Source organism: Chenopodium album, chromosome 16 (assembly GCF_948465745.1).
Source record: "Chenopodium album chromosome 16, dcCheAlbu1.1, whole genome shotgun sequence".
NCBI classification, from domain to species: Eukaryota; Viridiplantae; Streptophyta; class Magnoliopsida; order Caryophyllales; family Amaranthaceae; genus Chenopodium; species Chenopodium album.
In genome coordinates this window covers 42,154,452-42,177,222 of record NC_137849.1, presented here as the reverse complement: position 1 = coordinate 42,177,222, position 22,771 = coordinate 42,154,452, and the positions used below count along the sequence as shown (strand labels likewise).

General features: G+C 36.5%; 2 protein-coding genes across 3 annotated transcripts; one reads left to right on the top strand and one right to left on the bottom strand.

The window, feature by feature from the left end:
- Positions 1-1,695: 1,695 nt before the first annotated feature.
- Positions 1,696-7,573, top strand: LOC145585387 (replication factor C subunit 3-like). Its single transcript, XM_081642089.1, has 9 exons — positions 1,696-1,998; positions 2,098-2,314; positions 3,487-3,566; positions 3,671-3,830; positions 4,521-4,602; positions 5,113-5,242; positions 5,344-5,407; positions 5,488-5,556; positions 6,925-7,573. The coding sequence occupies exons 1-9, from the start codon at positions 1,809-1,811 to the stop codon at positions 7,022-7,024; spliced, it is 1,092 nt and encodes a 363-aa protein (XP_081498215.1). The 5' UTR covers positions 1,696-1,808; the 3' UTR covers positions 7,025-7,573.
- A 433-nt stretch (positions 7,574-8,006) lies between these two features.
- LOC145586558 (protein CELLULOSE SYNTHASE INTERACTIVE 3-like) lies at positions 8,007-19,457 on the bottom strand. Of its 2 annotated transcripts, XM_081643417.1 has the most exons (7): positions 19,133-19,457; positions 18,732-18,827; positions 15,102-18,168; positions 11,649-14,193; positions 10,021-10,475; positions 9,038-9,154; positions 8,007-8,767 (listed from the first exon to the last, which is right to left on the bottom strand). In XM_081643417.1, the coding sequence occupies exons 2-7, from the start codon at positions 18,791-18,793 to the stop codon at positions 8,609-8,611; spliced, it is 6,405 nt and encodes a 2,134-aa protein (XP_081499543.1). In that variant the 5' UTR covers positions 18,794-18,827; positions 19,133-19,457; the 3' UTR covers positions 8,007-8,608. The 2 variants fall into 2 exon arrangements, with proteins under 2 accessions (XP_081499543.1, XP_081499544.1); XM_081643418.1 differs by lacking the exons at positions 8,007-8,767; positions 9,038-9,154 and adding an exon at positions 10,642-10,705 and having other exon boundaries at positions 10,302-10,475.
- Positions 19,458-22,771: the final 3,314 nt, after the last annotated feature.

Below are 22,771 nucleotides of genomic sequence, written 5' to 3'. Positions count from 1 at the left end.
GGTTAGGGTGTTCGAAAAATTCGAACATATTAGGGCATAAATTCGGTCCTCTTTATGGCTATTTGAGCATAATTAAATCGCATTTAATCTATTCCAAAAGTTTAATCCCATTAAATATAACAATTGAACCATAATTAAATATTCTCCCTCCTAATTGAATTAAAATTGTGGATTATCAAAGAATTATTGGCAATATGCGTAAATGCAATAGGCTAACTGATACCACTGTAGGGATTTATAGGTACTACGCAGCGGAAATAACATGAATCATATTCATATAGTACCTAATCCAAGGATCTAATGCATAACACATAAAGCACAAATAATTGTACCTTTGGAGCGTGATTCCACGTGCGATCGAGCAAGAACTAAGGGAGATAAAGAACCCCAAGCGTGATTCCTCTACTTGGTCCACGGGCACAAGTTAAGACCTCCACTAATGCTAGTTAGTCGTGACTGAACGCTTCAATCAACCTTCAACGGAGAAGAGAGACATACTAACCAAGAACCACCACGATAACCACCACACGCGCCACCAAGGGGTGGCCTGCCGTACGGACGTGAGGGAAGGATGAGGGCCGTGAGTTGGAGAGAGGATTAGGGTTTTGGGATTGGTTGCCTTGATGTCAAAATTCACAGTGTGTGAATTATGACTACTTCTTACAAACCCTAGGCATGAATCTTATTTATAGATCTCATCTCTAAATAAGAGCCCATGTCAAAAGCCCAAAACCTAATTCCAATCTAACTATGCTAGCCCAATCCAATTCATGATTAGTTAATTGCTCATGAGGCCCATTAATGGGCCTCTTACTTGCTTAACCCAATACCCTTGTTGTGTGACCAATATAGGATCCATTCTAAAGGGCTTTGGACTATTTGACTAGCCCAAAGATCATCTCTCATAGTCTAGCAACAGAGGATGACGCCCCAATAGAATGAACTTATTATCTCCATAATAGTGATCCTTGATATATCTAGTAATTGCACTTATCGAAGACACAATTCCTTCAAAAACTGCACATAAAATGATTATTTGATCTGAACTTATTTTGTTCTTATCTGATCTGATTGAATTTATTTTTTATGAAATAAGTACACATAAGTTGAACTAAACAAGGCCTAAGATCCTTGTTTTTCATCTTAAAAAATAATACTGTATTAAGTATAAATAATTTCAGTTTAGTAGAAATCAATAACTTTAATGAATAATAATAATAATAATAATAATAATAATAATAAATCAAGTAAAATAATTTCAGTTTAGTTAAAATATTATTATTAAAAAATAAGGTGAAAGGACACATGACCTAAAAGTTAAATATATCTCCACTAATTATATTTTATATTAGCAATCTCCTCTTTTGGTCTACACTTTATACTTTTTTTTTCTAAGATTTTGATCTAGCAATGCGATTAATACGAAATGGAAAGAGTAAAAGGTATTTAATGACAAACTAGCCTAATTTACGCCACCGTAGTTGCATTTTGGTAGCTAGAAAATTGAGACGATTCCAACAAATTTCTACAAAAATATATTTATTTTTAATGTATAAATCACAAATATTAGTCAAAATATATCAGCTGAATAGTGTATAGAGTCAAAACATTTTACTTATTTTATTATCGGAGGGATATATAAAAAAAAAAAAAAAAAAAACTATTTTGGCGCCAATTTGGGGAACGAGCAGCCCAAACCCTCAAAGTTACCAGTCTTACCACTCCTCTCTTCAACTTCACTACTATCTTCCCCAGAAAAACTCCCCAAATTTTCTTCACCTAAAACCCTAAACCTTAAACATTCATCAATGGCGGAAACAATCTCTCTAATGGACGTCGACGAACCCGACAACGACACCATTCCCAAACCTATCATCAAACCTAACAAAGGCAAAAACGTCGTCGTTCCCGGCGACGGAAAATCCGGCCTTTGGGTCGAAAAGTACCGGCCTCAGTCTCTCGCCGACGTTGCGGCACATCGTGACATTATTGATACAAGTAATTCTCCTAATTTTCGTTTAATTGTGTTCGATTTTTTCGCAAATTAGGGTTTGTTTTTTTCCCAATTTGATCTGATTGAGTGTTTTTTGGGTGCAGTTGACAGGTTGACGAGTGAGAATAAATTGCCGCATTTACTGCTTTATGGACCTCCAGGAACAGGGAAAACGTCGACAATTTTGGCGGTTGCTAGGAAATTGTATGGGAATCAGTTCCATAACATGATTCTTGAGCTTAATGCTTCCGATGAGCGCGGTATTGATGTTGTTCGTCAGCAAATTCAGGATTTTGCCAGCACCCAAAGTTTCTCCTTTGGGTAAATTTTGTTGTTTTTTTTTCATAAAATCATCTATTTTTGGTGGAATTTATTTATATTTTGTTGTGTATGTTGTGTTGATGTTTTGAGCAATTATCAAGTTCAATGGAAATTTGGTTGTGTGAGGTGAAAATTAGAAAGTATGTTTTAAGTGATATGCTGTTGAGAAACCTCTTTGACATTGTTTTTAGAGTAGGAAGGATGGAAGGGGTGATTAGAGGATAGTAGCTTGGCAACAGACCACATTGTTTGGGGTTTAAACATAGCAGTGTTAGACTATTAATAAGTTTAAGGCGGAGTGTCCTACAGTTGTATCGGGTGGGATTAGCTATTTGGCTGCTTTCAGCTATCCTGTTTTTTCTTTGTCAAGTTTTTGGTCTATTTTAGGATGATGTCGCTTCATGTCCGTGGTGTACATGAACTGTTCATTTCACAAAATATCCAATTTGGACACCCGGAGATGTATCTGTGCTAGACATGAGCATCCAAGTCCGTGTAACATAGCATTCCAAGTGATGAGGTGTCTCATAAAGATGTTGTACTCAACCTTTTTGTGTTATCTGAAGTCATGGTATAGAGTTTGGAAATGTAGATCTCCCTCTTTCATTTTATTTTATTTTATTTTTAAATTTTATGAGTTATGCCTAATTGTGGATAATTACTGTGAAATACTCGAGTCATAATCGGCTAATTTCCAAGGCATTAATTAATTAACGACTGCAATGAGAATTACATTTTAGTTTATGAATGCTGAAAGAAAGCTTTATAACATCTTCTGCGATCATAACTCATCATTAAGTCTAAATGAGTTAAGAAGGGAATTTTTGGAGGGAGTACCTGCTTCAGTGGTTTCTGCTTTAGTAGTTTAGTATATTACTCATCGGTATTTGTGAACACGAGATTTATTACATTTGCTATATTTGGTGTGTATGATTTGAAATGGATCCAAGCATTTGCATCTGTTTTATTTTCAGGATTGTAAATGCATTTGCCATGATTCCAGTTGATTACATTTTTTTTTTCAAACTAAAGAAATTGATTTGATATTTTAATTGTGTTGTTTGGTGTATGCTTTGGCAAATTTGGTCATCAACCTCATAGTTGAGTTGGGAGCACACTAAATGTTTTCACTGATGATCTTTGCTAATTTGCTATTGCTCTGATTTTGGCAGTTCAAAGGCACATGTGAAATTAGTTTTACTGGATGAAGCAGATGCAATGACAAAGGATGCACAATTTGCCTTACGTCGAGGTATGTTTAAGTTATTTCTTTGTCGTCCTATTTCCCCCCCCCCCCCCCCCCCCCCGCCCCTTCCCTGTGCAACCATGTTAATTTGGTGTCTTTTTTTGATCTAGTGATCGAGAAATACACAAAAAGCACGAGATTTGCGCTAATCTGTAACAACGTAAACAAGGTCATTTCTGCACTCCAGTCAAGATGCACACGGTTCCGGTTTGCTCCTCTTGATTCTATCCATGTCAATGAGCGGCTTAAACATGTCATAGAGGCTGAAGGGTGAGTTATAATACTGAGCCACCTATCCCATTGAACAATAACAATAGAAGAAAGATGAACATGTTAAAGGATTGTCAAAGCTTTCTCTAAGCCTTAACAATCTACATTTCTTGTTTATGACTGTTATGAGTCTTTACAGCTCTTTATATATCTTATGTTATTTGACTGTTCAGACTGTTCTTGTTTGGAAAGGAAAATATGTTGACAGTACTCTTTAAAGTTTAAGTCTAATCTGGCCCTTGGTCTATTTTATTGTCATTATGCTGCAATGTTGTTTTCCTTTTCTGATCACAAGTGTTCGTAACATTCATAGGCATACATTAGTTCTTTCCTCGTAGATTCTCCCATAGTAACCTGAAGTGAGTGTATGGCATTCTTTTAATGTGCAAATGCCGAGCCTTCTGTAAAAATATAATGAATTTGTTTGCACTATTTTGTGAATCTGTGGTACTTGGGAGAACTTCTGCTGTTTTGCTAAGTCTGTAAGTAGGTCATGCCATGGGTAAAAGAGATGCCATTACAATTCTTTTAATTTTATGATATTGTTTACAACTTTACATGACCATGTTGTGGTGTATGACATTATTTTTGTGCTTGGTGGTTCTTTTGATTCTGATTTTATTGCTTGGCTATTCCATATTTGCAGTGAGAAAGCTGACAATCTCACTTGATATTTATATATCTTAATAGGCTCGATGTAACGGAGTCGGGCTTAGCTGCACTAGTGCGATTGAGTACTGGGGATATGCGAAAGGCTTTGAACATTTTGCAGGTCTGTTAACCTCTTTGTAACTAAAATTTAAAATTGCAGGATGACTGGCCTAAATAATAACTTCCCCTATCATGCCTCTCTGATGATTAGACTATTTTAGACTAGATAGAATTTTCTTTTAGTGGTCTAACTGTAGTTTGTTACTGAAAATCCAGTGCTCTTGTATTATCTTTGATTTTTTTGGCAGCGATTACAGATGTTACTTCCAAGGCTCTAATGTTTTATGAGTTTTTAGGCAGCTTGTGTTAATTTTGTTTCCGTAAATTCAACAATCTGTGCAAGATGGTGATATCAAATCGGGACATTATCTAATGTCATTCCTCATTTTTTATTTTTTATTTTTATGTGACCTTTGTGAAAAAATTCTATTCATTAATTGCTGATCAGTAGTACTCCTTTTGCCATTAATGGGCACTAGATAAAGTTCTGTGGGTAGTTGAAACTACAACTATGTTGACCTGTTATTTTTTTTCATTTTTCAAAATTATTCTTTGTTGTCAATACTTGCAGTCAACACACATGGCATCACCGCAAATAACTGAAGAAGCAGTTTACCTGTGCACTGGAAATCCTCTGCCGAAAGATATTGAACAAATATCATGTTGGCTTCTCAATGAGACTTTTGCTACTAGCTTCAGCCGTATCCTAGTTAATTGTGTATTATTGTGTTTATTAAGCCAAGCTGATTATCTTTTTTATCTACATTTCTGTTTGTTTGTTATCCTTAAACTATATACTTAGGAATATCTGAAATTAAGACCAGAAAAGGATTAGCTTTGGTGGACATCATAAGAGAAGTAACAATGTAAGTGTTCTTTCTAAAATCTATCTACCCATCTTCAAATCTGCTCTAAGTTAACTTGTTGAATTTGGTGGTGTTACCAGGTTTGTTTTTAGAATCAAAATGCCCGCAGATGTTCGAGTTCAACTGATTAATGATATGGCTGATATAGAGTGTGTGCTCTTGCATCTCTTTTTCTTTTTCAGTAATTGTTACATCTTATGAGCATTATGGTATTTTTGAGTTGACACTTAATTTGTTTGTTCTTTTTTAGTGTTTCTTAAAATGGTGATTGTAATGCCCACATGAATTTGAGTGTGTATTGAAGATTTTGTGAAGTATTGTTGCATGGAATCTATGTGATTGTAGATTTGTAGCCCTTAATACAATCCTAAAGGATTATAAAGTGCATTGGAATTTTATGACCAAGTTTGCTGACTAATTAGGTGCTTGGAGGGGTTTATGAATTTTCTCAAGTCCTGCATACCTTTTACTATAGGACACTAAAAATCAGTGTATACCGACCTCTACTCCTGCCTTGGCAATGGAATCCTAGCCCCAGACCCAAGCCTAGCAGAGGATTTTTTTCTTGTGGTCATGATAGGGACAGAAGGCTAACCATCCATGTAAGCAATGACTATTGACTAGTGAGTAGTGACCCAGAACAAAGATGACTGTAATGAAAGTCGGCAATGAAAAAGTTGAAGCTGGCGAATTGTCAATACTCCTGCAAGCGAAGAACTCAGATCTTTGAGCCTAGTTTGACTCTGACAAAAGAACTGTGTAATGACTGGATATTGGGGGGGATGCCTCACATAAGGAACACCAGCACTTCTAGAATTCATGAATTCAGCAACTAGGGCCAAGTAGAACTGTAGAAGAGAAGAGTTTTTGAAGAGGATTGAGCAAAGATAAAGAGTTTTTGAAGAGGATTGAGCAAAGATAAGAGATTATCAAATATGATCCAGAACCCAAAAACAAAATCAAAATATAAGGACATTTGACTGGTGGAGGCCTATAGGGGACAATATTAACAAAATGAAGATTAGAGTTAAGGCGATAAGAGTATAATTTTTTTTTTTTTTTTTTTTGACGGGGATAAGAGTATAAAATTGAAGTATCATAAAAGGCAGAGAAAATGTTTTATGCTAGAAAGGTGGTCACCAGGGCCTGAGACTTTTATTGCTTATTATTTGAGGATTATAATTTTTAAGAGAGTTGTCAGTCTTTCAAGAAACCCCCCTCCCATTACATACTTAACTGAACTTGGGTGGTACTTTGGGAAAATAAGAGTTTCTCTTACATAGGTGTTGTGCAGGTGTAGTTTGATTGTTGGTCTGTTCAGGTTCATGGATTTGCATTCGCACCTTAATAAAGTTTCAGTGGGAAGTATTTTTTTCCTCCCACTTTCTTAATTTCTGTGACCCTTTTGCAGTCTTGCCAATAGTAACGTTTTTCCGTTTTTGGTACTGCAGTTAGTCTTTTGAGCATAACAGTCATCTGGTGGAAACCTTGTCGATAACACTTCATTTTGCTTGCAGGTATAGACTAAGTTTTGGATGTAGCGATAAATTGCAGCTTGGATCTCTCATTGCCTCATTCACAAAAGCTCGTTCTGCATTGGTCGCGGCTGCAAAGTAGATTTTTCCTCTGAAGTAATTGAGATGTTTGCCTTTATCTGCCTAAGCATGTGCGTTGTACATTTGCACTTACTCATCAAAGCTATCTGACCTGCTTAGTAGTTGGTTTAATTTTCGCTCCAGATTTGGTTCAAGATTTCATGTGTAACATGTAATTTGAATCTTAACCTTCCACCCTCCAAAACAAATATGTAAAGGAGAGCTGAGAGGGACATGTAAAGGTACCTCTTCAAGGGTCGGAATGTATTTTGTCCATTTCGTTGTCCACCTGAGTAAATTATTGTGGCTTCAAGTTTGTAAGTTGAAGAAATATTAGGCAAGCAATGTAACAACAAAGTTTTTGAAAATCTCTATGATCAGTGCAGGCAACTTCTCGAACGCTTAATCTTTTGTACTGTGCGAAGTATTTCTCTGGACAAAAAGGGAGCTTGAAATGAGATTTTGGCATGAAACCCCTTTAGTCTTTTACGTAATTTCTTGTTTGTTTAACAGATGAGCAAGGTAGGTAGAAATTATGCTATCCTATCATTCCTAATCCATACCTCCCTCAATAGTAAAATATGAACACAGGAAACAAAAATACGGCTGTTTTTTTTATTTTATTTAATTTTTTTTAATGAAAGTCATCAGTGCATTAAAATGAGTAATGTTAGGTTTTTTAAGCTTTCTTCCCTTTCCCACGTGCAAATCCCAGAAATGAACAGTGTTGTTGCTCAATTGAGCCTAGGGGATTGGGATTGTACCTATTGTACAAACTACTTAGGGAGAGTCCAAGGACCACACCTCAAACAAACCCATATCGGCAATAAGATGCCCAAATTCACTAACACATGGCAACTTGGCAAGTGAAGCCATCAGAATTTACACTGGCGGTGCCACGAGACGACAAGTGCCTTGCCATTAACTCTGCCGAAATAAACATGAGCGTTGAACATCAGTGAACTTTCTCCACAGCAAAGATGGACAGGAATTAGGACAGGTACTTTCATTTGAACAATTCAAGTATGGCCTTCATTGGCCAAGTGTACAGTGAACCATAAATTGCAATAGTGACCAGCTTTCTGATACTATTTACTTCATATAATTAATACAACCAATTGATGGTCGTTCTATTTCTATACATAAACAAGTTGCCAAGGGGTAAGATACAAACACAAGACAATTCTCACCTCTAACTTAGCAAGATCGGATTGCCAATTTGTCAGTACTTTATAAGGCTAATGATACATTTTTTTCCCTCTCCTTTCTGATTTCAAGAATATAATTTCTGGACAACTTATCCAGAAATGGATTTCCTAGCATCTATAATTCAGCTGTACAACCAACTTGAAACATCGTAAAAGTTCCTCATACTGCAGGAAGTATGGATCATTCTCACCTCAACATTTGATGAAGATCATACATTCTATATTGGCATCAAAATCTTCACTACAAAACTGTATGCTGTAAAGGAGACTAGAGGAGAGTACATACAATGCAAGGAACATTCTGGATTTACAGGGACAGCACACCACCAAAACTTCACTGGCAGCATTGCTGCAACTTCACTTGCTTCATAGAACTTCCTTCTCTAATGATTTTTTGTTTACAGACTATCATTGGACAATCTGTTGGACCACATAATCTCAATTTCGAGTTTTCTGGATCCATCTTTATTGCTATCATGGTTAAGGTTGAACAATCCGCTGTAAACTCCTTCTGTCACTACCTTATCTATTTGAATTGTGACTCTACCAAGAGTTGCCTGCAAAGAGGACCATATCATCAGAAAGTAACAATTAGAGCAGATTTATGGCTTCTAGGCCACAATAAACAACTAGAGATACATGTTCAAAAGATAAATATTTTATCCGAATGATCTACTGTATAAATGAAGCCCCTCGCTTGTCAGAACTAGTGTTGCAGTCAGTGACTGAACACTAGCAGTCTAACATTGTTGGGTCAAAGAAGAGATCTAGGTAATATAACTTTTTTGGGTTTAGTAATAAAAGCAGTCAGTGTTAATGCTTGTCACCTTTCCAAACGTGTTCTTGCTTTTACAGATGATGTGAAGTTTTTGTCCTTTTGGTGGCACATCAAATGCCCATGTAAAAGCTTCTTTCCACTCGGGAGATATGCTATGAGTCATGACCTGAAAACCAGCACAAGGAGCAAGTTACAATCTCATAACAATGAGCTTATCTAAAGGAAACTCGTCCGGTAGAAAACAGTTCCATGAAATTTATGCAACATGTAGAGAATGCAGGTATGTGTTATGTATATGCAATGGCCTTCTTAGATAGGAACAGAATATACTTGACGGAAAGAGCTACAACTTGCAAAGACACAGGACTAAGAAAAAAAGGGAAATGATTTCCTGATTTCTTTGAAGCTCAGTAGAGAAAATTTTCGAATGAGTTTGTGCTTCTGGAGGCCAAATTTATGATAAACAAACAATCACTGGATTCTAGTTAGGGTTTTAATGCCTTTTTATTTATTTATTTATTTTTATTATTGTTTTTTACGAGAGACGAAGAGTGTATAAATTTCATTTCTACATGCAACAAATCACTTTTCACATTTCACAGTACTTGCAACATTACCTATGTTGGAAACTTTTAATACGTGAATTTAGCACATAATTCTCAACTTTTGTAGGGGAAATACGGATCAATCCACCTTTGATAGCTTTAAATACACTCTTTTTCTCTGAATCACACTGGCACAAATGACTTATTCTCTCCCACTCTCCTTCATCTCCAGTAATATTTATATATCTCGATATTGCAAGTAGTGAAAAAAATGAGGCAGTATTATAATACATCCGCATACACATAGTAAGAAAATCACCATGGTGTTTGAAAAATACTGAAATTCCCATATTTCAAAATGGCAGTAAAACATCAAAGACCTATCATAACAAAAACTTGAGAAATATAAGAGGTGGTCAAAACCAGAAAAAAATTTTCAAAGGTCTCCTCTTCTTTAATTAAGGCTCATACAGTTATAAATGTTTACCTTGGTTTGCCGAGAAGGGCCATTGCCTATTATCAATTGACAAAAAGCATTTGTGGTTCCCATAGCCTGCTTTAGGTTGTGACCACGGTTTATTGTGACAGTCAAACACCCTGGTAAGCAATGCAACAAGCTGTCTGCTCTCTCATGGAAACTTGGAGGGCACGTTTTCATCAACATCTGTAGGATCGGGATTGCTTCAGCTGCAACAATAGCTTGTGATTTAGCAGTATCTATGGACATGGTTGACCATGAATGTTTTAGCAAGCATAGGGTGTCCAGCACAGATTCTTGAGCAGCCTCATTTCCTGATTTTAATGCTGCTACCAAGTGGGGAATACACAAAGTTGCAGCTTCAGATATGTGAAGCTTAGGGAAGTTGGTGAAAATTTTATTTATCGTTTTTAAAACCTCTTCATTGATGGTTGCTGAAGACCACAATTCTCTCTCCAATGCAGCTGCAAGCCACCAATAGTAAACAGAGAATTTAAATTCTTCATAAAAAGCAGAACCATTATCCACACATCATGAAAAGAAAAGAACAGAATCTTGCATCATTTGATTAGAATTTTAGAATGAAAAATGGTAGTGCAGTAAGCCTTGAGCACGAAACAAGTTTCTTACTTCTTTAAAAGCAAATACAGAAATGAACACCTCTTTTTGCATAGCTCAGAATACCTGGCATAAGCTATAAACGAAAAAAAAAAAAAAAAAAAAAAAGTATACTTTGTTGGGATAGAGAAATCAAATTACAGTGATATCCCAAATAAAGGATTTCAGAAAAATTGAAGTATTTCTTATGATAAAAGTTTGCGAATTTAGGGAAGAAGAGGGGCAAATAACTTACGAGCTTAAGTGCATGAGTATATAGTGTTTGGTTGGAGCCAGGAGGGTAAAATTACAATATTTAAGGATCAGGTACTACATCTTGTGTTTAACTGAAGCAAAATAGTTCTCAGGTTCGCAACAGGTTTCCCATTTTTGTACCAATGATGTCTTTCAATAATATTCTTCAGACAAGTTGTAGGAAATTTTTAATACTCTTTAAGACAAATTGTAGTTAGAAGAGGTTTAAGGCAAAAAGAGAGGTTTAGGGCAAAACAGAGGTTACCTCTAATGTGAGTGTTTGGTCGAGAGGATTGATAAGAGTTTTGAGTCCAAAAAGCTAATTCTGAAAGAGCTAAAAATAGAAGCTTTTTGGTGAGAGAGGTTTTGTTAGTTGAGAGGAAATGGCATTTTTATCCTAATGTTGATCAAATTTACTACCCTTTATCAAGGTTGCTCAAACTAAAAATAAAATTTCCGTATATCCTTGTTGGTTATTTTATGCAATAAAGTAGCTATCAGCTAACAATAATTTACTAATACAAGTAACTAGTCAAACCAGCTCATAAAATCAGCTAACAACTAACCACAACTAATCTCTTGTTGCCAAACAGGGCTATAGTAATTTTTTTTTTCTTTTTTTCTTTTTTCTCTTTTCTTTCGTATTATTTCAGTTCTCTAAGTAATTGGTATTGAACAAGTAAATACAATTAGTTGGAACTCCACCTAAATGTTAAATAAGAGATATTGATTGATTCTGACAAGCGTATACAAATACAATTATGGATGGTTAAATCGGAACTTACCTGTGAGAGATCTTATGAGGTCATTTGATACGTATTCCTGAAGTGTGTGATTTGAGAATAGAAACCTAATCAACAAAGCTGCCTGGATGGCAACATCTGAGTTAGCGGATAATAGCTGCTCCTGAACAACAAGTATGCCACCTGCTTCTGCAACAGCACGTCTATTTGTCCTACTGTTCATGACAAAATTCTGCAATGCACAAATTGCGACCATTTTCATTTCCTCTGTTGGTTGGTCTTCCAACAAACTTATAAGAGCACGACAAGCAGAAACAGAATCACTTGCTCTAGCAAGCCCTTCATGCTGTGAGAGGTCACCCAGAGCTAAAGCTGCAAGCAATCTGCCAGGTTGCGATCTGGTTTGAGGATCAAGGAGATACTGTGATAAAGGTGCAATTGCATATTTAGTAACCTTCATCTCTCTAACTCTCACATTATTAAACAAGGCTTCCAGTAATTTTCCAGCTGCTTCCTCACACTGATGTGATCTTAGCAGGTCTAGGAGAGCGTCTGTAGCTCGAGCTTCAGCCATCAATTCAGCAGTGCGGACATCATTTCTTTCTTGTATAATGAGAGCACTAAGAGCCACACTGACAATGCTTTCCTGCGATGAGTGCAACAATTTTACTAGAACCACCAGCGGCACCTCAAAGTAATATTCTACGTTTACATTTAAAACATTAGAGAGGATTAGTGCTGCTGATTCCCATAAAGAGTGAGGTGGCTGAGGATCATCCTGAATTATGACTTTGGAGAGCTCAAATAAACCTCCAGCATCTGCAATATCTTTTGGCCAAATCAGAGAAATTTTTTCCAGTGCCTTGACAGCTGTTTGTTGTAAGTTCAAATTTGCTATTCCTGCAATCTGTACAAGAGGAATAATTGCACCTTTAGTTGTTATATCTTGCTGGAAATGCTCTTGGGCAAGAAGGTGACATAATAATTCAGAGCTTAATTGCTGAATTGCTTGAGACGGTGATTCTAAAAACGATATTAACGGTTCAATAACTTGACTAGAAGTGAGTTCTAAGATTGTTAAGCTCTGTGGTTTCTCCAGGACATTCACGAGTGCTTGCAGAGCACTGTGTTGTCCCCACATACTGAAATCAGGACGTTGCAGGACGCTAAAAAGTGGTTCCACTATTCTGGGAGCTGTTGAGCTTCTAGCAATTGCGCCACTGTTAGTCAAGATGCGAAACAGCTCAGAAATTGTTGAGCAAAGAGAGCTAGGAGCAGCAGGGAGAATTTTCAGACAATTATCAACAATTCCACCATTGACCATATCCTGCTTGCGAGGAGTTCGGTCCTTCCCCAGCTTAATCAAAGCACATATGCTGGCCTCAGTAAGCCGATAATTAGACTCAGAAACCAAAGAAACAAGGAGATCCACAACATCATATGCTGATGCATTATCCACCTGTTGGTCATCATCTAACAATTTGTCAAAAGCACAGACACCAGATTCCACAGCTGAATCAGTATCAGATCTCATAAGTGATATAAGAGGCTGTATACAATCAGTGGCAACTGGCGTTGATCTTATTTTTGGACTGCTGAACAAAACAAAACACAGGTCTGCAGCTTTCTTTTTTAGATCCAATGACGCAGAAGAGGACAGAATCCTGCAGAGACTTTCCAGTGGGTTGCCTTCAATATCTATCAACAAATTAGCCTTCAAAGTGTCTCCTGTAGTCAACTTGAGAAGTCCAAGAAGACCAGCCTCTTGTTCAGAATGAGATGTAGCATCAAGCATGTCAACCAGAGGCTGAATGGCCTGGTTGACTGATTCAGAATCTCTGATGTTTTCAGCATTAAAAAGTTCATGCAGAGCCCTTGCAGCACTGAGCCTAGCAATTCTTGACCCCAAACGAAGAACAGCTATTAGCTGACTGAGTGAATTTATAGAAGCTTCATGCTTTAATAGCTCAGAGTTGGTGAATAATATCCTCAACAACTCAGAAATAGAAGCTTCGGTGATGTCCTGAGGGCCCAATGACAAATACTTTGGCAGAGCTTCCAAAGCTCCTGCTTCTGCCACAATAAGTTTATTTGTATCACTACCGTCAGCAACAAGGGTCAATAAGTGGACAGAAACAGGAGGTGCGCTGGGTCTATCTGGCATCGGTCTCAGAAGATCAACCAGTAATGGTATAGCTTTACGTGCAGTAGAACCCAATTTCACATCTTCTACCTCAAAGAGGTGCTCCAGAACAACTTTCTCAGGATTCCTTACCAAAGAAAATTCCTCAGTTAAGGCAATAAGGTTTGGCATATCTGTATCCACGTAACCAATGAGGGTTATTAGGCCAGCAACTGCACCTGAGTTTGCAACTGTTGTCATTATCCCCTTATTTCCATGGTTGACAAGGCTAGCCATTGCCTGAGTGGCGAAGAATCTGTCAATCATTTCATCAGATTTCAGCATCAGTGCAAGCAAAGGTATGACACGGACAACTGCAGGGTCACAAGCAACACTAGCATCTTGGAATAATACAGAGAGAAGCAGAGCACTAATCCATACACCCTCGGCATCTTCAAACTCAGCCTGCCAATGTAAAAGAAGTAGCTAAATATGAACATCATTGTCATCAGACATATATCAACAGATTGTGACGATTTTAAAGTAGATCATAGCATCTTAAAATAACAAAATCAAATTGCACCCAAAAAAAAAAAAAAAAAAAAAAAAAAGGTAAATTTTATACAAACCAATTTGAATGCAAACAGAAGTCCTTCAATTATTTGACATGAGAAGATAGGTTAGGGTGTCTATATGAATACTGATATACCACTTTATCTTTAATGTGAAACTGCAGAAATGAGAATCAAACTATTATAACAAATGACAGCAATAACAAGCCAGCAGCATGAATTCTGAGGAATCTAAATCTTTGCATAAAATCAAACAGGTGGACTCGGCAAACATGAGCAGCGCAATTTTTAATTAACTTGTGCGTATAGAGTTATAATACTTATAAAAAAAGACCAACAGTCTAAACAACCATGCCCTAAAAATGATAATGAGCAAGAATGCATTACGTATCTCATTCTTTATGGACATGAGACCATCAGCTATTCTCCAAAAGCTTACATCTATACAGAGTTGGTTGAAAACTAAACCTATATAAACAACAATTGACCAAGATAAATACAATATTCACAAGTACATCTTTATATAGCATGGAACTCCAGTTGATTTATTGTATTAGAAAAAATAATAAATAAATAAACACCCAGTCCAGCATTTAAATTCATCAACAACTTGTGATTACCATTCGTTAGATATAACAGTTGTTATTACCCTGAAGCAACAAAAACTTATATTAGGAATATAGCGTGATCATCTCGGTGGCACTCTCAAAATGCATAATAATTAGGTTCAACTACTAGTAAACTGTCTTATATATATAAAGCAACCCCCCCCCCCCCCCCCAACACAAAGTCAAGTCATACCTGTGGATTGGAAGTGTAGCTTGTGAGTTTCTCTGAAAGGACTTCTACTCCTCCAGCTTCCATAACAGCATGTTTATTTTCCTCATTAAATGAAGACATTATGGAAAGTAACCACAAGGCGGCTGTAGCTCCCAATACAGAGGCTGGATCAGGAACCTCACACTCATCCTCTTCTCGAAAAGATGTTCTCTGTCTCAAGGCTCTTGGAGTTCTTATTTCAATTTCCAACGAACAGCAACCAGAATTTTGCCTTATCATGTGAACTAAAGAGCATATCAAGGGTCTTAGATATCCTGAAGAATCAAGTGAATCCATTGACTGCTTTTTGTGCTCTTTTGCAACACAAGTAAGCAATGCAGTCCCTCCAACTTTGACTTCTAAGCAAGATGAACTCATTGTTCTTATTGCTAGAGAAGTAATAGCTTTTGATTTAGCAATCAACATGTCGGCTAGCACCACTGGTTGATCTCCACATAGCCTAGAAAGAATTACTATCACCTTGTCTTGAATTGCAGGAGGCCCTTCAGCTAAGCAATGAATGAGAGGTTCTAAGCTTGAAGGGATTTCAGCAAGGGTAGACCAGAGTTGGTATGTAAAATTAGCCCTCTGTTTTGTTCTAGCCAAAAGTGAAAGGACTTCTAAGGCATCCGCAGCACCAATCTCCTCCAGATCCATCGTATTCAGTGATTCAACAAGAGCAAGCACAGTGAGACGACATTGAGAATTCCCTTTTAGCACAGCCCCAACTGGAAAGTGCTTCAGTAATTGGTATATGGCACATGCTGCATTTTTCTTGCCTTCTACAGTACCTTCTCCCAATACTCTTGTCAGAGCTGATACAACATCTTCGGCTAGTGCTACAGATGCAATCCGAGTATCAGAAAGAAGATTGGCAAGTGCAGCAACAGCAGCCTCAGCAGCATTAATTAAGGAAGTTTTGGCCAGCTTAATTAGAGGCTTGACTTCTCCCTCAGATATGCAAGATATCTTGTTTGAACTATTTGTTCTGGTAGGCCGCGCCAATGCACCAAGGGCTCGAGCTGACTGGGTAGCCACAAGTAGTGTCTTGCTAGTCAAAAGCTTCATGCAAGGTTGAATAATCTCATCAGTTGCAAGACTTTCACAAATCTCAGGTCTAGAACTAAAGAGATCAGCAAGAACAGAAGCTGCACCCTCTTGGTTCTCTTCATTTGAACAATTAAGCACTTGGACAAGAGACTTCAGTGCTTTGTTAGCAAGATTTCCCCTTTGCACAAGCTCTTTGTGTGATGCAATAGTGAGCACATGACCCAGAACCCTGATTATGTGGCCTTTAAAGCTTGGAGATTCACCCAGAAGCATAGCAAGCAGTTGATTGATGGTTGCAGAATCAGCTGTCCGGACAAGTTTCATTAGTGCTTTGGCAGATGCTTCTTGCCCTTTTTGTCCACCACTCCTCAGTAGCCATAGGAAAGCTGGGACAGCTCCAGCACTTTCAACACAAGCACGAATATCTTCACTGTGGCAGCACAAATTCCACAAAACATGAGCTGCATCCTCCTTTGCCTTTGGAGATCCTACCTCTAAAAGTTGCACTAGCGGGGGGATACCTCCCGCTGCAGTTATAGCCCACTTACTATCATCAACTTCATCAGTTAAAATTACCAGCAGCTGAGCAGCATGCTCCTGATGTTGCTCACTGGCCAACCCCAACAATGACATCAGCAACTGAATTCCTTCCCTCTTTTTTATGGCGTTCCAGATGTCTACTCCATCTGCGCACAAGCTAGTCAGAGAACCAATCAGGTATTCCTGCACTTCAAGAGCAGCCATTGTTATCAGGCCAGTTAGTATCTTCTTTGCCTCTGCATAAGAAAGCCATTTTGAAAGATAAATGTTCCCATAGAGACTAGACATAGCTTCAAGTAAACGATCCTGGACTAGCTTATTGTCGCGAGGCTTAAGCAATGTGACCAGAATGTCTTCTACCAGCTTCACATTAAAGGGTTCTTCTTCCCTGGCTGATTTCTGTTCAAAGACCATCAAAGAGTAGGCCAGTGCTCCAATTATGTCAGCAACTGGAGCAGCTAACCGAGGTGACTGGGCAAGCTCTCCAAGATATTTGATCAATTCAGACATTCCACCACATATATTAGCCAGAGCCACAGTGGCATGCCCTTGAAGAGCCTGACCAAACTCCCCTTGCATGCCTTCTTTAGAAGGTGCAACTATTGCACCAATAAGAATAGGAACACCACCAGCATCAACAACGGCTCTCTTAGCTTCATCCGACTCTAAAGAAAGAGCCTGCAACGCATCAGCAGCGCTTGCACGAACAGAGGCCTCATTTCCCTGACCAACGAGTCGGAGCAGAGCTTTAAAAGCTCCAGACTCTATTACCTTGGGTATACTATCACTAAATGCTAACATCAGACGGGCCAAAAGAGAAGCAGCATTGGATTGAGAGGCTGCATTGTCAGAAGAAAGAAGGCCCACAATGATATCCACACCTCCACCTGCAAGTGCGGCTCTCCAGTAGCCATCCCTGTCACCACAAAGATTTCTCAAGGCTCCCGTCACAAAGCCTTCTACTACCTTATCCTGCTTATTCTTTGGATTTAGCTGCTCCCATAAAGTTGGGACAACACCCTCCGTGACAAATATTTTCACACCCACGTGATCAGCCAATCCACCAGCTGATACTTCATATATTGCTTCTGCGGCTGCCTTCCTAGCCTCAACTGAATCTGACTTTAAAAGCAAAAGCAACGGAGGTATACACCCGCCTAAGAGCACCTTTAACCTTAAGTCTTCATCTCTGCAAAGAACACTAAGAGTTGCAGCAATATTCACCTTAGCTCCAGGAGTGCCAGCCCTGAGTATAGATATAAATAATGGCATTGCTTGTCCATGGGAGCCAATAATTGTCCTTGCCTCCCTCCTCCCTTTAACAATACCAAGCAATCGTGCTGTAATAAGTTCCTTCTCATGAGGTGAAGAAATGTTGGCATGCAGCTGCTCAACAAGTTGAGCAACTGTAGCCATTGTACTTTCTTCTTCATCCATTTGTGCTGCTCCATTTGGTTCCCTGAGAAATCGATCATGCAATTACCTTGTCAAAAATCAGCAATTGTAAATAAATGAAAAATAACGCCAACAACAATCAATCAATCAATTAATCAAAGCCTTAACCCCAAAAGTCGGGTTGCCTACATGAGCTAAAAGTGATTATTCCGTAGAGTCACCCACAAAAATCTTCCTCCTCCATCCCTTACGATAAAAAAAAAAAAAAAACGCCAACAACAACGAAGAAATTTCAAAAACCTCTAACTATCCATCTTAAGGTTCATACTTCCACCTATTTTTCTAAGGGTATGCAGAAACCCAAATTTCAGACATGGCATGGAATAAATTACCTAACTAACATACAAACATAACAAATTATACATGGAAATTACAATTTTCACTCAAGAACCTACTTCCCCCTCATTCTTCCTTAATTAGCACATGCTCCCACCAGCCAGATTCAGTTGTCACATTACTCGTTCAAATCACACTATCAACGAAACTATTAATCTGAAAGCAGGGAATATCAACAAAAACAATGCTAATTTGCTAAACAAAGGTCCAGTAGAGTAAACACAAATCAACCTCGGCCGCAAAGTCGATACAAGCTCTCCTGGTTCAGGGGATGGGAGATTTGGCATTTGCATCAACAACGCCAGTTATAGAAATCTACTTGGCCACCTGCTCATTCCAAAAACAAATTAAAATCCACTCAATCAATAATATTACTAAATTGGCAATTCAAAATCCCCAAATTACTAATAAATTACCCAGAAAAAAAGATAATTTTCTCTCAGTTCACAGTCTCAAACAACCCACCTACTAAAATTCATAACCTAAGTGATCCCATTTGTACCAATTCCGCATCTTAAATGCTTAAAATTAGAAGAAAAAAAACTCATTCAGTAGAATTTACAACTCGCAACACTCAATTACAAAGATTAATCAAACAAACAAACAAACAATTAAGAAAACATAAAAATTACCTCCACCAAAAATTGTGCCAAGTATAATCCGATCTTCAACAAAAATTCCCGAAAAATGGCGAAATTTAATCGGAAAAACAAACTTCGAATTGCACAAATAGTAATGTGCAAAGATCGGATCAGATAAAAATCAAATATCTAGGTTAAAATTAAAGAGATAAATTATCGAATTATGAAAATAATGAATTTGCATAAACTATAACTTAATTTGTAGTATAATTATAAAAATAAAAATAAAAAAAATAAAAAAAACGTAGGAAATGTTGAAAATATTACTGTACAATTGAGAAAAAATGGAGGTTTGTTAATGGAGGAAGAGAGAGAAAGAGGAGAGAGAAAGAGGTAAAATAATTTAATTTAATTTAATTTAATTTATTTCTGTTAAGAAACACTTAACACTTTAACAGTGTTGAGTGTGAGTTTGTTCTTTCTTCTTATTTTCTTTTTCTGTCGCAAACAACAGTCTTCTTTGCGTCGCTTTCTCTGTCATGTGATGGTCTTTTTCTAAATTTTATTATTTGCAATATTATTGGTTTATTATTTTTGGTAAAACAGAAAATTGAAAAATAAAATTAGAAGGTTGAAAGTTTATTTTGCTGCGTGATTTTGAGTGTCAGGTGAAAAGGAACGAAATTACATTTTGACATTGACATTTGACTTTTTGTATGTACCCTCTCGTTTCTACTCCATAAACATTCATGTAGACCAGTAGACATGTACTACTCCCACTATCGTTAATTATTTGCTCCACCTTTCTTTTTAATGTATCCCCAAAAGATTGCTCCATACTACTTTTGACATGTTTTCCCACTTCCACTCTCTCTATCTCTCTCCTCATTGATATTTGTGTCAACCCATATGGCATATGCACCATTTTTTGCCCAAAGCCTTAATAAAGTGGATTTATGGTTTGGGGTAAATAATTGAGGACAGAGGGAGTAATAGTCTAGCACTACTCTCTTCGTTTTTAAATACTTGCTCCACTTTTTATTTTCGGCTATTTTTAAATACTTACTTCATTTCCTTATTTAAAAAGTTTTTACAACATTTAATTTATTTCTCTCACCTATTGGACTCAACGTAAATCATATTTTATTAATTTCATATTATCTCTCCTCCAATTCTCTCCACTATTTTTGCTTTTTTATGATATTTTATTCGTCCACCAACCCTGCTATCTCCCTATTTTATTATTTTTTCCAATTTCTTCTAAAACTCCGCGTATGGAGAAATTGAGCAAGTACTATGTAAGAATGTAAGATGCAAGTATGTATGAGTAACACTTTACACTTGTAACACTTGTTTATTTTTCCGTTTGTATTTCAAATAATTGCCCAATTAAATTTTTACACGGTTTAATATATCATTTTAATCTTTGCTTGTGTTTTATAAATAAATTAATATTTTAGCTCGTGTAACACTGGAATGTATGATTTGTTAAACGTAAATCCTAAAAAAAATTATTGTGAATTTTTGTACGGGAAAAATGAAGAGTTACACAATTATAATGTAAAAAAGATTGAGTAAAAAAAAAAATGTAAAAAAGATAATAAACTATTCTTGATATTAGGATAATATGAAAGGATGTTAAATACGGATTTGGGCCGCACCTGCAAATCAAGAGAGATAGTTCACTTCACAGGTTCAAAGGAGGTTCCATCCTAAAACCATATAACAATATAATGAGTAGCTCCTAAGTCCTAATTAGCCTTACAAAGTGATTAAAGCTCTAATCTTTTGAGTTGTTCTACTCTGCTCGGCTGAAATCTGCCCTACTCTGTTCTGCTGAAATCTACCCTGCTCTGCTTCACTAACCCCTAAAACTCAAAAGAATAGAGTCTTACTCTCTCTTCTTCAACCAATGTGGGACACTTACATGTGGTGATACTTAGGAGGTCTATTCTTCAACAAGGGAACATCACATATTAATTTTGTATTAAGCATAAATTAACTTTGACCATGCATAAATCAACACTAATTTATAATAAGTAATATAATTATATAAGATCTTATTAGATTCGTATTAATGTCTTAACATTATATCACATCACTTTCCTACCTTCAATATCCAATTATTTTTTAAAATTAATCTTAATCGATCATCCTACAAAAAACAAGAATTTTAAATTACCTAATTAATTAATTATCACAATCTGTTCTAATTAAAATATGACTAACACCAATTATAATTTCCAATACCGTTATGCCCTTAAATCATTATTCTAAGAACCTAAAGTGCATATTTACAGCTTAGTGAAGCTCTCACAAAATTAGAGATCTATAAAAATAAAAAACAAAGCAAGCATGAATAAAATGACAAAAAAAGGAGGTACCAAAAACATCAATATTCTAAAATTCAGATCTAAACAATTGTAATGAAGGGAATCCCTAACAAAAAAAATAAATAAAATGGACCCACCATGCAGACAAATTAATTGCATGCAAATAAAATAAAGATTGTAGTCCACATGCTAACGTCCACCTTAGTATCTAGCCAACCACAAGGAATGCTCTTCTTAAACTTCATCATTCTACGATGTATGTACATCAGATAGAGAAATATAATGTTTCAATAATCAGAAACTTTGTCGTATTACACTCGGTAATTACTCCGTAAGAAAAGTATAGTTGATACGAGTACTTAGATATCAATAAGAGGTGTCAAATTGGATACCCGGATAAAATTTGGGTTGACTCATCACGATAGGTTGGGATGTTTGGGTTGGATAATGACGGTTATTTTATCTTAACATGCCAAATCAAGTTGGGTCGAGCTTGATTATTATGATCGGGTACAAATCGAATTTGGGTTAAGTAAATATTTGGGTCAAGCCATATGGAGTTTAGGTGAGTTCGGATTCGAATGTAACCAGGTTTATGTGGGTCAAAATGGATTCAATACACTTTGGATTTGGTTAGATCTTGAGTCAAGTTATTTTGATTATTAGCTCAATATTAGTTCGAATTATTTTAGTTTTGGGATGAGAATAGGAGAACTTCAAACTTTAATAATGTTTGAATATTGATATCATATCATATTGACACAATCAAATTTGTCATACTTGCTAACAAAGCAGTTTAAATTATGTGAGAAATCAATTTGTATCATCTTTTATGAGAAAGAGGGAATATGTTGTTTAATTTACTTAAAAGATCGAATTTACGGTCTTAAAGATACTCTGTATGTATAAAAACTTATCATAGATATATAATACATTTAGTAATGTTCTGAACATCGTGGATTTATGAAATACGAGTACGTATGGTTTTATAGTTATGGTTTTATAGTTATGATTTTATCATATTGCTGATGCATATATTCAATTGTAAATATCGGTTAACAAATATACTACCCTGTTTCACAACAATAAAGAAATTTTTTATATGTCTCATAAATGATACTCTTTTGTTGTAATTACAATAAAGAAGTTTTTTTTATATATGTCTAACAGAAGAAACTATTTTGTTGCAAATTTGCAATTAATATAAATAGGGGTAATATACTTTTTTTTTTTTTGATAAATACGGTAATAAACAAACATACAATGTAGTTGATGCTTAATATACTTATTCGAAGTATTAATATTCTACAATCTAGGGTAGTTTTATATAGAATTGGCTGGGTGTATGGTACATCCG

Bases quoted from the DNA above. Each gene is read 5' to 3' on its own strand.
- LOC145585387 (XM_081642089.1), top strand. From the start codon at position 1,809: ATGGCGGAAACAATCTCTCTAATGGACGTCGACGAACCCGACAACGAC. The intron at 3,831-4,520 runs GTGAGTTATAAT...ATATCTTAATAG, and splicing joins CATGTCATAGAGGCTGAAGG to GCTCGATGTAACGGAGTCGG. The intron at 4,603-5,112 runs GTCTGTTAACCT...CAATACTTGCAG, and splicing joins AGGCTTTGAACATTTTGCAG to TCAACACACATGGCATCACC.
- LOC145586558 (XM_081643417.1), bottom strand. From the start codon at position 18,793: ATGCAAATGCCAAATCTCCCATCCCCTGAACCAGGAGAGCTTGTATCG. The intron at 10,476-11,648 runs GTAAGTTCCGAT...GGTGGCTTGCAG, and splicing joins CCTCATAAGATCTCTCACAG to CTGCATTGGAGAGAGAATTG. The intron at 9,155-10,020 runs GTAAACATTTAT...GCTGGTTTTCAG, and splicing joins GCCCTTCTCGGCAAACCAAG to GTCATGACTCATAGCATATC.